Raw genomic sequence first — 14,941 nt, 5'->3', positions numbered from 1 at the left:
TTAAGCGGTGCCTCCCTCGCCGTTCTCTGCATCGGGGATTTGACAGTTTCCGTATGGCGCAACCTGGCCGCAGACCCATTAACTGCTGCACTTGCACAGCTCAAACAGATTGGCAAGGCAAAAATTGTTGATACGCCAGTTATTAAGTCGATACTCACTGGCAATGGCTGGGTGTCCTCGTCCGTACGGAGGGTTGGTGTTTGACAAGCAAGCCAACGAATATGAATTACTCCTTCCGCCCCGTATTAAAGTGGTTTACAAGGTACGGTTCAGAGAATCACCTCGCGGTGTCAACACCATCGCGGCCCGCCAGGTCAACGAAGAAGTCAGAAACGACTTCTCTACCTGAATGAAGTCAGAAACGACTTAGCCAGCCGGCCGGCCCATGTATGGATATATGGTCACTGTTCTGCACTACTTCTGCTACTACCGGAATATAGTTGGCAGTTGAGCCGGCCTCTTTTCCTTAACTTGAATAACTTCATTACGATACGGCGCACATACTGTATTAAACATTTGGCACGGACGCATAGCACGCAGTACACGTATGAATATGATCGATGTCTCTCGAGTTCTTGGTCATACGGGTAAGGAAGGAATTCTGCCGGAAAGTAGCTGTCGGGTTTTTATGGCCGCTGTTACGCGTCGCTCCCCCGTCGGTCCTTCTAATCGAATCGGCACCGATGAGATTTGATTTTTTTCACGCCGTGGTGTCTGCGGTTGCCCACGGCCGATGACAAGGACGTAAGGCGGGTCACAGTGTGCATGGTAACTTAGATCAGTAACATGTCTTTGTTACTAGTTTATGTTACTACTTTCATAGTGGGTAGTAACATATATGTGTGTCATGTATTATGTCATTTCTTAGCTTGTACACTCATTTTGTCTTGATTTGTGTGATGTTATGGTAACATATATAGTTATTACAAACATCTCTCTCCTTATTAATAACATGCCACATCACCAAATTTGCTTAGCTGTCACTTATGTTACCACCTGTGTTACTTCCATTGTGAGTACCCTAAGCGGCAAAAAGCTCTTAATTAAGAGCAGAACCAGCGAGTGCGTGCGCAAGGAGGGTTGAAGTTGTTGCGCTGTTGCAGGGTAGGGCAGGCGACAAGCTGGAGTTGAGCAAGAAATGGATCCCACGGCACGTTTTGCAGCGCGGATCGATGATAGATCATAGATGACGTTCGAACGTGCGATTGGTCTTGGATGAGGGGCACGCCCCGCGCTGTTGCACTTGACCGTGCGATTGGTCTTGGACAGACGGCGTGCAGACCGGGCCGGTGGTATGTGCAATCAGATGAGTCCGGACTCCGGAATCTGGAAGTGTGATCTGTATTCGGCCCAGGCCCATATATGAATGTCTACGGCCAATCACTTTTCAGTCGAAATATCAACATTGGGCCAACGCACAATACTCCGAAATACTACCTCCTTGCCCTTGGCGGTCCCTGGCTTGGGTTTTGGGGATTAGATAGAACTGCCCCAATGTACTGTGTAATCTTGATTTGTTAAAGGTTCGAACAAAATTTGAACTACTCTTTTGGATGTTTGCTGAAAAATTTGAAAGTTGGTGGCAATTTTTGAAGGTCGATAAAATTTGTTTAAGTTGGCGTCGGAATTTCCGAAACTTAAATATTTTTTGAAACTTCCAAGAATTTATGAAGGATCCAACAAAATTTTGCGGTGGGCAACTGGGCACAGGAGGGTCGTGTGAATGCAAGGAACAAAGAGAAAAGGGATCAAGCTCTACCTCTCGCTGGCTCTAACGAGTTGGCATTAGCGACGTTGCAACTAAACCAATATGTTCTACCGAACGTGCGCTGAAAGGTGGATCCATGGTAGTCCCTCCGTTTCTAAATACTTATCGCTGTTTTAGTGCGTTCCTAAATACTTGGCACTGTTTTAATGCAAAATTGAACTAAAACAGTGACAAGTATTTAAAAACGAAGAGAGTAAAATAATAAAATCGCGAGATTTCAGTTGTGTGAAAGAACTAAGCCCAAGAACTGTACGGCTGCGAAAGAATTAGCGCCGTGTATTGTTTTGTGAAGCCCTTGGCCCCAAAACATATTGTTTAATGAAATTTACTGAAATTTTCTCCGGTTTTATTTCACATGCGACTGAGAAATAACTATTTCTAAATCGGTGTTAACAACCGTCAGATCCAATCATGAGATTTGTACAAGATTGATGTAAGTACACATGGTGAGAAAATCTTCATTAGATGGTTATGATTGTCTTTGACTTAGAAATAGTTGAAAAATAACTATTTCTAAGTCGATTGAGAAATAGTTTCTCAACTAAACAGACTTCTCTTGTTTGGACGAGTCTTGTTGCTAATTGATTAGCATTGCTTGCAAAATCTAATGAGCCACGCACCACGCATGAAGTGCCTTGGTGAAGCAAAAGTGGTTCGGTAGCTTGTTTTTTACAGGGAAGCCGTTGACTGCCGGATGTTGCTTAAAACCGGTTTTTGGCATTCCCTGACGCGTAGCAGAATGCAAGCAACGACAGTTTGGACGGGCAGAACAGATCTATTGGGACGCATGATGGCTTGCTTCTGAACTAAACTTCAGAGACGCTTGGGGACAGGCTCAAGTTATGATGATATACACAGAGCAATCAACTTGACAAGGCCATGCAAAGATCTTGGCTTCCTCGATGACGACCAGGCCCGCCACATACCGCCGGGCCGGTCGTCAAGTCTTTCCCAGGGATCAGATGCCCCAAAAAATTCTCCATACCCCCAAGCATCCACTGTGGACTGATTAGCACTCTGTGTCAAAAACGAACGGACTCTTCATCAGTTTCCAACTTTCGCCTCCAATTCAACAGAGGACTGTGGATTGTGGACCAAGAACTGATTCTTTCCCGGTGGTAGAGCTAATCTGTTGGTGAGTTGGTGGACGGCCGTTCCATGAAAATTAGTCAAACACTTGCCTGCCCAATATTTCCGCGTGTCGGTGTGTCGGTTTGATCGCCTAGGATCAACCGTGTATGGTTCCTGACCAAATACTCCGTACTGTCCCTAAATCACCTTTCGCGCTAGCATCCGCCTGGCACAGATAAGACCGAACCTATTCTGTCTGGAGCATGCAGCACAAGGACAGGGAAAGCTAAATTAAAACTACAAGCCTGCTCACCCAAAGAATGCATGCTAGTTTCATGCAGGCTTTATTATCTCTGCACCACGCACAGCTAGCTACTTTCATGCCCACGGGCTGCAATAATAACCTTCTCTGCACCGTATAGCTGAAATCTGTGTATGCATGCGTAACATGTCCTGTTTGCGTGTGGTGCCGGTTCAAAACTTCAGAGCGAACCCATGGTCCTTGTCCATCCGTCGTCGTCCCTAGACGTCAACCGGATATCGAGACCGCACCTAACCCATGAAGCAGTCCTCGTACGTTCGGTGCTGGCTTGGTCTCTTTCCATTAGTAGTTTGCTTAACTCTCGGCCAAATTAAGTCCTGCCTTACCTACCCGGCTGCCCGGCCATTCTCTCCATATATACCGTCCCTTCTCCTTGCCCGTTTCTCCCGTACCCATTGATTCGTCTCAGAGGCAAGCTAGCTCTCGATTCCTAGCTTGCCTGACCGAGGTCGTTGGTGTGTTGAGCTCTGCAAAGCGTAATCGATGGCCGGGGTGGTGGAGGAGCTCGTGAAGAAGGCCGGCGGGTGCGCGGTGATCGACGGCGGCTTCGCGACGCAGCTGGAGGCGCTCGGCGCCGACATCAACGACTCGCTCTGGAGCGCCGCCTGCCTCATCACCAAGCCGCATCTCATCAAGGAGGTACGTTCCTAGTTAACCGATTTCCACAAACCCTTTGTCCGGCCGGCAGACGTACGTGGCTGCACGCATAATGCCCATGTGTATAGATCGAGCATCTATGTTCATGTTACATACCGGCGACAGCTAGCTGCACGGCAGGGCGCAACATGCCGGCCAGGTGTGCACGACGCGCGCGGTGCAGCGAATAAGTGATTAATAGTTTCATCTAAATAAAAGTGATTAGTATTTATTTCACATCAATTATACTTCCTCCGTCCAACAAAAGATGTCTCAAATTTGTCAAAATTTGGATATATCTAAACATGACTTTTTGTTTTGTACGGACGGAGTAATTAATTGGCAGTGCTGCATCAGAGGCGATTTCCATGTACGCTGAACTTCTGCGCGGTTGTTTATTACTTAGTCAACTCGATCGTTCCGTCAATACAGCACAGTACTGTAGCAATCTAGCTAGGTCAAATATATACAAACTGATCCCGGCATTAGAAAAAAAACTGAAGTCTCGTCGGTGACCAGGTGTATCCAACTTCTTTTCTCACCTACTTAGCATTTTCTTGCCACAAATGGGAGGATAAAACCTTCACCAACTTTTTATAAGAGAGAGGGGACAGAGGAAATGAGATCACCTACCTTAACCGATAATTGAGCTGTTGAACATTCTCGGGGTGTCCTGATTTAGGCCTTTTTTTTCGTTCAAGTATTGTCATTGTTTGACTAGACTCCTTTTCCTACATGCATGTTCAGGTTCATATGCAGTATCTTGAAGCAGGTGCCGACGTCATCATTTCCTCGTCCTATCAGGTATTCCTGCTGTTACTATGCCTAGGCTTGCAGGATTCTTAGTCCATCTCATCTTCCAGTGGTGGAAGGGAATCACAATGTCTTCTTTCTTATGTGTTTTCTTTTGTGCAGGCAACTATCCCAGGGTTCTTAGCCAGGGGATTACGCCAGGAGGAGGCAGAAGGATTACTGCGAACAAGCGTCCATTTGGCGCTGGAGGCACGAGACGAATTCTGGAAGTCGACGCTGACGAAGCCTAAGCCCATCTACAACCGCGCCCTCGTCGCCGCGTCCATCGGGAGCTACGGGGCCTTCCTCGCCGACGGTTCAGAGTACAGGTAATGATCTCTGGAAATCCTGATGCTTCATACAATCTTGAGTTGATACGCACTTTTAAGCTCATATGTATTCGTTACAGTGGATCGTATGGAGACAACATCATGGCAGAGAAGCTCAAGGACTTCCACAGGCGCCGGCTGCAGGTCCTTGCAAGCGCCGGCCCCGACCTGATCGCGTTCGAGGCCATTCCCAACAAAATGGAGGCACAGGTGGGGCTCATCAATCCTGAATCCTCTTGAAAAGCCTCAGTTGAATCAACAAAACTGAAACGGCTGGTTAGTTAGGCCTCATTTCGCTCAAACGGACGCGTGCAGGCTCTGGTGGAGCTCCTGGAAGAAGAGGACATCCAGGTTCCTTCTTGGATCTGCTTCAGCTCAGTGGACGGCAAGCATCTCTGTTCGGGGGAGAGCTTCGGGGACTGCCTCCAGATCCTCAACGCCAGCGAGAAGGTGGCTATCGTGGGAGTGAACTGCACGCCGCCTCAGTTCATTGAGGGGATCATTCGCGAGTTCAAGAAGGTTTGCGCCTTTTGCCCCCTTACTCATCTACTATAAATGGATCCTGCTCAAAGCTCATGTTAGCTCGGCATTTTCCAACAGCAAACTGGGAAGGCGATCGCGGTGTACCCGAACAGCGGGGAGGTTTGGGACGGGAGAGCCAAGAGGTGGCTGGTGAGTAGACGTTTTTTCTGCTCTCCTCTCGTTCGTTACTGACACGTTGGATCTCGTTTAACGAATGGCTGGCTAACTTGCGATGTGAAAATGGCAGCCGGCGGAGTGCTTCGGTCGCAAGAGTTTCGACGTCATGGCGAGAAGATGGCAGGAGGCCGGCGCCAGCCTCATCGGAGGATGCTGCCGGACCACGCCGTCGACCATCCGGGCTGTTTCCAAGGCCCTCAAGGGCAGAGACCGGGCATTGATATCTCTCGAGAGTTCAGAATCGGTATAAAGGCGTGTATTGTTCCTCAGGTGTAGAAAATCGAATGGTTTGTGCTGCTACTAATCGAATTTGGGCACTGGTTATCTAGTCTTACATTCGGGCTGCTGCTGCTACTGCTACTGTTTGCGCCTCTATTCTGTCTGGCATGATCATGATGCAAGAATTAAAGGACAACGAACAAGTTACGCTGAACAAGTGACTTCTGGAGCGAATTCAAACACATGGTTGCGCCTTTCAGTTTCCATACAATTAATTCAACATGTCATGCGTTCGTGTATAACTCTGGAAAAGTACAATAAAAAAGTTAACAATATCATGATACAAATAAACAATAGCATGGTCAGGATACATTAAAGAATATCACTATGAATCATCTTCTGTACCTAAAACAAGAAACGCAGGGAATGTTTATCTATGCCGCTAGACGAACAAATACAAACGGCACTTGTTACACTTGCTAGATTACTAGCAGGCCATGTACACTTATTCCAGAACCAGGATACATTACAACATTCCAGCTCAACGATAGTAGCTAGTCTTCCTCATTCACCCTATGGCCTAACCGCCCCTAAGGTGTGTATATATTCACGACGCAGCCTACCTTACCTGATCATACCAGCACCTGTTATACGAATATGTTGAACATATATACAGGCACAAAGAGATACCCTCTACATGTTTCTTACGAGCCACTCCTGCTGAGAGGACAGGTGGCTCTGCAGGTATCTCAAAAAGGATCCTCCAACTTGATATCTTCTGAATCTTCTGGCAATGTCTCCAGTTTCAGCGGATTATGAGTTATGATCAATTGCCCCTCAGAATATCCATTCATTAGAAGCTTTCCTATCTTCATCTTCCAATCTGTGCTATATTTCTCATTCCACCTATCATGAACTACCCGATCACGGTAGTTTAGCATTGTGCCAAGCCCAGTGTTTGGTATCCAACCGTATTCTTCCAAAACATGTGCCTCGCCTTCTGTTAAATCTTCGCCGACCTGAAGTTTTTTATATTTAAATTAGAACAATGAAAGCAAACAAACATCATGACTTGTGGGAACTGGAGCCGGAGTTAATGGTTGCTAACGGCAATGTAAGCATAGCACTTTGGTGAATGATATCTCCAAAATGTATAGAACATATACATGAGTATTTGTACACACACTGGCAGTAAACAATCGTTGCACAAGATAGTGAAAAGAAACACATATCAATGAATCTTACCAATAGTGGCCTGTTTTCAATAAGAGCTGTCCTGCCACAGCTACTAAGCTTCATAGCAACAACCAGCCTTCGGATCTGCCATTCTATTGGCACCGATTGCACAATTTCAAAGAAGTAAGTTGCATAACCATATTCAGGGCGCTCGAGAACTAGCCTGTATATGATGTTTCACAGATGTCAGTAGTGTCAGTTACAATGTTGACAAGCATACAGGTTACAAAATTACAAAACTTACCTATTGTGGCTTCTAAATACAAAAACAAAGGATTGCAGATCTCTGCACCATCCCCACTCCACAGGACAATCACGGAACTGAAGATAACGCGACTACAAGAGACAAAGATGTATCAAGCGAAACAAGCTCGTATTGACTGAAAAGGCAAATATTACCACTTATGGATTAAATACCTGCTCAATGAGAGAAATTAAACAAGCTAAGCAGTAAATAGCCTTTTCTCCCTTCAGATGTCTGGCTGTGGACTTCAACAAGGATACTCTCGGTGGAAACAACTGCACATTTTAGAATATTATTGCCAATACATAACCAAATACCAATGCACCCTAAATGTTTTTCATACATTGGACCATATTTACTCTTACAAATATCTCAATTGATGGTGACAGTCCTTCAAGCCATTGAGATGATAGCGGGTATGAATTATTTGATTTGAGACCATAAGAAATGGAAGTAAAATATTCTCCTTAAAAATGTAGTGCATTATTTTTAGTCCGTAGCATTATTTCCTGGATCTGGTTCACAGGACCTTTATAAGAAAACATTGGATCTACTTTATGGTAAGGTGGGTTGATATTGTAGTAGCCATTCCTGCAACTTGGCTTTGCTACCACAACTCAACACAGCAACCTTGCAGTTCAAAGTGATGTGCTTCTTTTGTTAAACTATGTATAGTAAGTTCAAATATATGCCTATAAGGCAAACTATTATTTAAAAACTGACAATCCTGGCTTGTGGCACATCAAGTGGCAGGGTTAAAAAATTCCCTCGTCTGTCCCACGCCTTAAGCACAGACCTAAGGCACGCCCTGTCTCACACGGGCTTCGGTGACGCTGTGTACGGTGTGGGGCAGGGGTTTGGGGGTTTCTCGACCAGCGTGAGAAGGTCTTCTTAATGCAAATGCCTGGGGGGTGGCTTACCCCTTTGCAGGTCGAGTTTTTTTTTTCAACAATATAAAGCATGTTTTTCTTCTCATGGACAGAGTTATCCATCTGTGTTATAGGTAGCATGTAGGAAATCTCACTTTTGTAATCACATTTTCAAGGTCTTGAAAATCACTTTCTGTGCAGTCCGGAAGCATTTCATCATCTTCTTCAACATCATAAAGTTTAATCTCTTTGACCATTATTCCTCTGTCCATAAGAATCTACAGGCAGAAAAGAAAAGGACTCATAAGGAACCACAAGCCTACATTATTGTATATAAATAGAATTATGTGCAGAGAAAATCGGTACCTGCAGAAGTCCTGGAGCATCTTCTTCAAGAGCTTTTTCAATTGAATCCCTGCACACATTATTTCTGTAAGCATAAGCTCAAAGATAGTGAAAGCATTCAAACAAGTAGAACAAGTAGCATACGTTGCGGTTTTCTTCTTCCTCCTTCGCCTGGAAGGGTAAGCAATATTCTCGTCATTTCTGTAAGCATCTTCTTCAAGTACCTTTTTGCTTGAATCCCTGCAAATGCCATTTCTATTAGGATGGTATGAAATATTGTTTGAACATTAAAAATAAGTATTGATGCTGCATACGTTGCAATTTTCCTCTTTTTCCTTTGATGAGAACAGTATGCAAGGCCGCCGTTGTGGTTTAGAGTCCTGGCATGAGTTTTGTTCACAATCGGCTCGAATGCATTGATAGAGTTATTCTCACATAAGCCAGGGAATTCACACCCGGTTACTTCACTTTTCACTCCTAAAGATGGTGAGCCTGCAGCATGAGTACCATTTGCCCGAGGATATTCAGAAGCATTAATCTCATAGCCCTCCAATGCAGTTTCCCTTTTAACATCAACCAAATAGGACCCAGCATTTCTCACTGCCAAGTGAGCATTTTCATCGCCACCAGTTGGTGTTTGACTTGGTAGCAGCTCAACACTAGAATTAAGATTCTTGCCATTTACTGGACATTCAGTATCCTCAGCTGGATCATGAGGAATTTCATTGTTACCGGCTAAACATTCCATCGAAGATATTTCGTTGTCTTGAGGAATTTCACCCATCAACCACATATTGTTGTCAGTGTCCATACTATCTGTGATAGGCGGCGCAGAAGAAATTTCCTGTGCAGAATAAAAAATAACTTTAGAGACTAACATATGTACGATCAGGCTTACTCTTTGAATCGCCACCGGCCTAACACAGATCATCAAATACCAATAAATATCACAGAATTCCTAAACGAATATTTATTAAAATGACTACTGTTTGTAAACTGTTTGCCTAATTCTAAATGCATACATGAACTAAATGTAGGTAGCCATTTAAATTTACCGCAGACCTAATTTCTCAACACAACTGATATTAATATGTTATGAGCTGCAGCTACTTGTCTTAATCTGCTGGACCGAATAGAGCAGACTCAGGATCACCCCTGCAAGTAAATCGCAGAAACAATATGTGAACCCTAAATCACTAAAGCAAATCAACTGTGCAGGTTTACATCTGCACGATAACATATGATAAATAATCTTCTATTAAGCGCTGGGTAAATCAAAGCTAACTTGCATAGCATTTGAACAAAACAAAAATCATGAGATGTATTACGAAATCTCTAGGAAAGAAAATTATGTTACATATTACATGAAAAGTTAATGCGGAGGAGCTAAACCAGCAAACATGATCAAAATAACTGGCAAAAGCATATTGGCACCTGCAAGATGCTACATATATCTTCCCTGTAGGCAGTTCCTTCATGATATCTGCAAGGAAGGTTACAAAAGAAAATTTATAACAACATAACACACACAAATTCATAGCTAGCTGAAAAAAGAAGCATACATTTTCTCACTCTCACTTTTAGAAACTAACCTACTTGTTTCGGCACCCATTTGCCTGGATGTATTCTCCGAATCATTCATAACACACTTTTCAGCAGATACCATAGCAGATAGAGAATTTTTCTCTGCTAGAAGGATCCTGTAGCGCTCTTGCAGAGATATGTGATCTAGATCAGTTTCAGTATGATCATTAATCTGGTTTTCATGGTTAATATATGTGGTATCCAAAACATCTTTGGAGAAACTTAGTTTGTCCTGATCAGGATACATCTCGATCAGCAGCTGTTCCTGATTGTTTCCATCACCTGAAAGAAATTCACTGTCACAATCTGTTGAACAAAAGTACATTTAAAAAATAAAAAATTGTAAATAAAGATCCAAACCTTCAACAAAATTACCGTCAGTGGCCATATTAACAGAACAATTTTCCAATTGTGCCTCAACGTTGTCTTCTTTGGAATCATTTTCAGTCACCGAATCATCCTGCACAGATTCCCCCGAAAAAACATCTATTTATGCATGACATGATACAACACCAACAATTGTGAGCTTTACGAAATTGGAAAACCTGACAATTTCTACAAATCAGTAAGAATAAAAATAAATAAGATAGCTGTTACCACAAAGAGAAATTAATGCAACAACAACCAAATCAAAGTTAAAACCAAAATATATGAAAAAGAGGTAATGATGTAAAAACTAAAGTTCAAACATCATCCAGTTACTTCTCTAAATAGTGTGCTAGAGCAACAATACTTACAAAAGTTGATTTCCAAATTTCCAACAGGATAGCTAGGTTCAAATAAACTAAACATGAGACAAGAAGAATATGATTCAGAAGTACCAGACAATGGCCAATGGGTCAAACATAAGTTATCGTAAGAATTGTTAGGATAACACATAATGTGTGGTTACAACTATGATAAATAACAGTGCATAGGATGTGAATGGTCAAATGTTGAAATGAGAACCAGAAAACGGCCAATGGGTCAAACATAAGTCATCGGTAAGAATTGTCAGGATAACACATAATGTGTGATTCATAAAGCTATGATAAATAACAGTGCATAGGATGTGAAAGGTCAAATGTTGAAATGCACCATTATCTTCTTGTCAAGCACGAAAATAGAATAGCAAATATTTTTCTTCTTTTGAACAACTATGTTAAAATCAACAGTGGCTTTCAGCAAACTTGAAAATGAAACTTTCAGGTTTCTGGTGTATGATGTTATCGACCTAAATATTATGTGAAACAGAAATCAGTTAGAAATAATTGCGAATGATAAAAAGGGTAAAAGATAATATTGGTACGAAATAATCACCCTCCCAGAAAATCTAACTGTACCATAGCAATGTGTGTGACAAATAATAATACCTGTGCACATTGAACAGGAGCTTTTGCAGCCCATTCACAACAATGTTTTTCTGACTTGTAGAATATCTTTGAAACCACTAGTTCGCCTTCATCCTCCATTGTGTTTTTTATATGATATTGATGCAGTTTCCAGTCAGTTCTTTGAGGGCTGTTATCACTCTTCTTGAAGGCGTACAAGACAAACACTTCCATGCAACCTTGCAGACTCCCATCCAAGATTATTGATCTAGAGGCTCCACTTTTTTGCCAGCAGATATATTTCCCATTCTCATTGTTGTATAACTTCAACTTTTTATGAAAAAAGTATGATGCGTGTCCATCCTGCCTCATACCTGTAGGATTGCAGCCAAATGTACGAGTGCTAAATAGTACGTGACAACATGAACAAATATGAGACACATCATCCATACATCCCGTAAGACTAAATTACCCGGTATATCTTTAGGATGGGTGCAGCAAAATCCTCCATCTTCATCAGTAGATCTAATAAAGTCACTGATGAATGGATGGCGATGAGCCAGGCCATTCCCAATTTCTGCAGCCAGATGCCATACAAGATCACTATCGCTAGGATTAAATTCTACACCTCTTGGTAACCCTGGCCAAGTCTGCAACACGGCACACACAAAGCTAAAGTAAATAAGCAATTTAATATACTGCTAAGTACTTCAGTTTGTTTCCGTACAGAGTGATGAAAGAAAGGCCTGCATGCAGGCATAATCGAAGCAGTTGCATGTAAATGGGTAGCAAGATAAGCAGGGCTCCACTCTGGGCAAAATATCCAGATAAATAACTTATTATTCTCCCTCCTTACTCCAAAGAAATACTCCCTCCATGGGACAATAGTCATTGTAGGATTTGTGACAGTCCAATATTTTTAGATTTGACTGCTAAAGTAGAAAGAATTACGAGCATTGACAGCATATAATTTACATTACTAGAACCATCATAAATATACTTTCAAAAGGCACAATTGTTTCCATTTGAAGCAACATATTTTCAAAGAAAATGATGATCAAAGAGACCGTGTCAACGACCTAACTGAGTAACAGACTTGGTACATTACAACACGAAAGATTTCTAAATTCAGGTAAGAGCTATTGGCACCGGTTTGCGGCCTGTTAGGCAAAAATGGAAAGCTTGATGACAAGACCCGCCTATCCTTGTTCAAGAGCCCTATGTCACCATGGTCCATTATGGTGAAAAGAAAGCCATGTGAAAGATGTAGAATTTTTGTTTGTCGGTGTCGTCAGCATCTTTTATAATGTGGCAGTTGCCATTGTCAGGATGGTTTCATAGGTGCCCAGACGGTGAAAGCACTTATGCGATGTTGATGTCCATGTGCTGAGCGGGCACAAGAGTGGCGTGTTGGGGAAGAAGGCTCGCCCTATAATGGTGGATGGGGTTCTGAATGAAATGTGGTCATGTGGAGGATCAAAGCAGCTTATGCCGCTATTTCTTTTTTCGGAGTAGACTGGTTTTCTTTCCTGTTATCCATAACAAATGAGACTTAATTCGGTGAAATTAAGTCTTACGAATGATGCATGATGACAAGAATTGGGGTAATCCCGTGCGGACCTCAATTGTTCGCTTGTCCAACTTTAAAAACACACACTTTTTTTAGAGTCAAACGAAGCAATTCATCGAGATAACATGTATCCATAAAAGCAACAAACGATCAAAGCAAGAAATGTGGTTTCCAACCAACCCCAAAAACAATTGCAATCTAATAATCATGCAGAAACCCACAAGAACCGCACCTGCGAGGCCGCTCCACCTGTACCCTCCGGGGCCGGGCTAGCCTCGAACCTGCAAACCAGGCAGGGATGATAACGCCGAAAATCTCGACACAAAAGCAACTGAGCAAGAACAGCGTGTGCGCACCTGTCGGGTGTAGGAGGCGAAGGTTCCATCCGCCGCGGCGGTGGCGGCCGAAGAAAGCCGGTACGTCGCTCGGCGAGGGGGAGGGGATCGGAAACGGGGTCGGAGCCAAGGCGGGAAGGGGGCGAGTCGACGTCCGAGGCCATTGGCGGACTAGGGTTGAACGGGAGGAGGTGGCTTAGGCTAGGCAGGATTTAGGCGAGGAGGTCAGATTAGATCGAGTTTTTTTTTCTTTTTTTTTTGAGCAGAGATCGAGTTTTGCATTGCTTGTGGAGTTGTGGGTAGTGGGTACTGCCGTACACTGGCTTGAGAGGTTTACGAATGGAAGGCCGGGGTCCAAAATACCAAGCCCAAGTATCCCAGAGTTGGGCTCGCGAAACCTATGATAAAAGCCCGTTAGTCCGGTAGACCCCGGGCTCTCAGTTCCGGCCTCCAGGCAGGTTGCTACAGCGAAGTGGCGCCTCTAAAAAAAGTAGCGTCTATTCTTTATTTTTATTCCTTTTGAGTTCAAAAAAAATGTAGCGTCTATTTATGACGACAAACTCTCATCTGATCCATAAAGACATGTATAATGTGGTGAAATCATCCTTTCTTCAACAATGTCCGTTTTTTTTATTATCGTAATTCACCGCAATGCAAACGCACCCCTGACGCAGTGCAAGTGATGCGGCAGCGACGGAGGAACCGGCGAGTGGATCTAAGTGATTCTATCCATGCCCATGCAGCGACGGTTCCAACACAAAAGCCCAACGTGGTCCATAAGTGACATTGTCCATATAAATTTATTTATTTATATTTTTTTTATCCTTTTTGTCGTGGAATACCTGAGGTATAAAAAATCAGGATGGTTCCTGTACCACCCTGTCCACCCTATGGATCCGCCATTGTGCCCATGTCCATATGTTGTAGTCTTCGGTCTCTCCCCGAAGCTAAGGTCTTGTTTGTTTGGGTTTCTGTTTCAGCTTTTTCTACTTCTAATCTAACCTTCTAAAAAGCACTTTTCCCGTTTAAATGTGAAGCAGCAAAAGCTGAAGCTGAAGCAGAAGTCCAAATAAACAGGCCTAAGTGTGCTCGTGTATCTTCTACTTCCTCCGTTTTATAATTTTTGTCTCAAATTTGTCAAAAATGAATGTATCTATTCTAAAAAACGTCTAAATACATGTAAGATTTCGACAAGAATTATGAAACAGAAATTACGTGATATCTACCGGGTCTATTCCACCGGGTGACTTCAAGTATCGTATCAGCGAAGAAAGTGAAAGAAAAAGGCGATGTATTCCAGTAGCCGATGTACGAGTATGATGGTACAACTACGCTCATGTCGCCGCCGAGGCCTATGGCCGCGAAAGACGACCGTTGGCTCCAAAAGCCCAAGAAGCCAGCGTGCGTGCGGAGGAGTCGACCACGAGCTCCCCGCCGCACCGCGCTGTGCACCCAATCGCCTCCGTCGTCTCCAGACCAAAACCCGAACCACATGACGGAGCCACGAAATTTGACCGTTGCCGCGAAACATGCTCCTCCTCGTGCAGTGTGCCCACCCGTCTGTGGCACCTGTCCCATCGTCCTGGCTTACTCTTTTCACTGACATATGGGC

At 43.5% G+C, this 14,941-nt stretch overlaps 2 protein-coding genes across 4 annotated transcripts; one reads left to right on the top strand and one right to left on the bottom strand.

Annotated features, from left to right (window-relative positions):
• The first annotated feature begins 3,211 nt into the window (after positions 1-3,211).
• Positions 3,212-6,078, top strand: LOC100841399 (homocysteine S-methyltransferase 1). Its single transcript, XM_010230655.3, has 7 exons — positions 3,212-3,800; positions 4,545-4,601; positions 4,713-4,918; positions 4,999-5,128; positions 5,234-5,437; positions 5,519-5,590; positions 5,688-6,078. Exons 1-7 carry the CDS (start codon positions 3,645-3,647, stop codon positions 5,865-5,867), a joined length of 1,005 nt encoding a protein of 334 aa, XP_010228957.1. The 5' UTR covers positions 3,212-3,644; the 3' UTR covers positions 5,868-6,078.
• Positions 6,079-6,127: 49 nt separating this feature from the next.
• LOC100826588 lies at positions 6,128-13,577 on the bottom strand. 3 transcript variants are annotated; one of them, XM_003558425.4, is made up of 15 exons: positions 13,351-13,577; positions 13,227-13,275; positions 11,897-12,074; positions 11,467-11,798; positions 10,475-10,574; positions 10,093-10,396; positions 9,965-10,013; positions 8,845-9,374; positions 8,675-8,770; positions 8,552-8,600; positions 8,341-8,463; positions 7,490-7,591; positions 7,317-7,408; positions 7,082-7,235; positions 6,128-6,855 (listed from the first exon to the last, which is right to left on the bottom strand). In XM_003558425.4, the coding sequence occupies exons 1-15, from the start codon at positions 13,491-13,493 to the stop codon at positions 6,586-6,588; spliced, it is 2,571 nt and encodes an 856-aa protein (XP_003558473.1). In that variant the 5' UTR covers positions 13,494-13,577; the 3' UTR covers positions 6,128-6,585. The 3 variants fall into 3 exon arrangements, with proteins under 3 accessions (XP_003558473.1, XP_010228958.1, XP_010228959.1); XM_010230656.3 differs by having other exon boundaries at positions 10,490-10,574; XM_010230657.3 differs by having other exon boundaries at positions 6,150-6,855; positions 10,123-10,396; positions 13,351-13,576.
• Positions 13,578-14,941: the final 1,364 nt, after the last annotated feature.

The sequence above is a fragment of the Brachypodium distachyon genome, chromosome 1, assembly GCF_000005505.3.
Source record: "Brachypodium distachyon strain Bd21 chromosome 1, Brachypodium_distachyon_v3.0, whole genome shotgun sequence".
Lineage (NCBI taxonomy): Eukaryota > Viridiplantae > Streptophyta > Magnoliopsida > Poales > Poaceae > Brachypodium > Brachypodium distachyon.
Note: the sequence above shows the minus strand (reverse complement) of the source record. Positions and strands in the feature narration are given on the sequence as shown.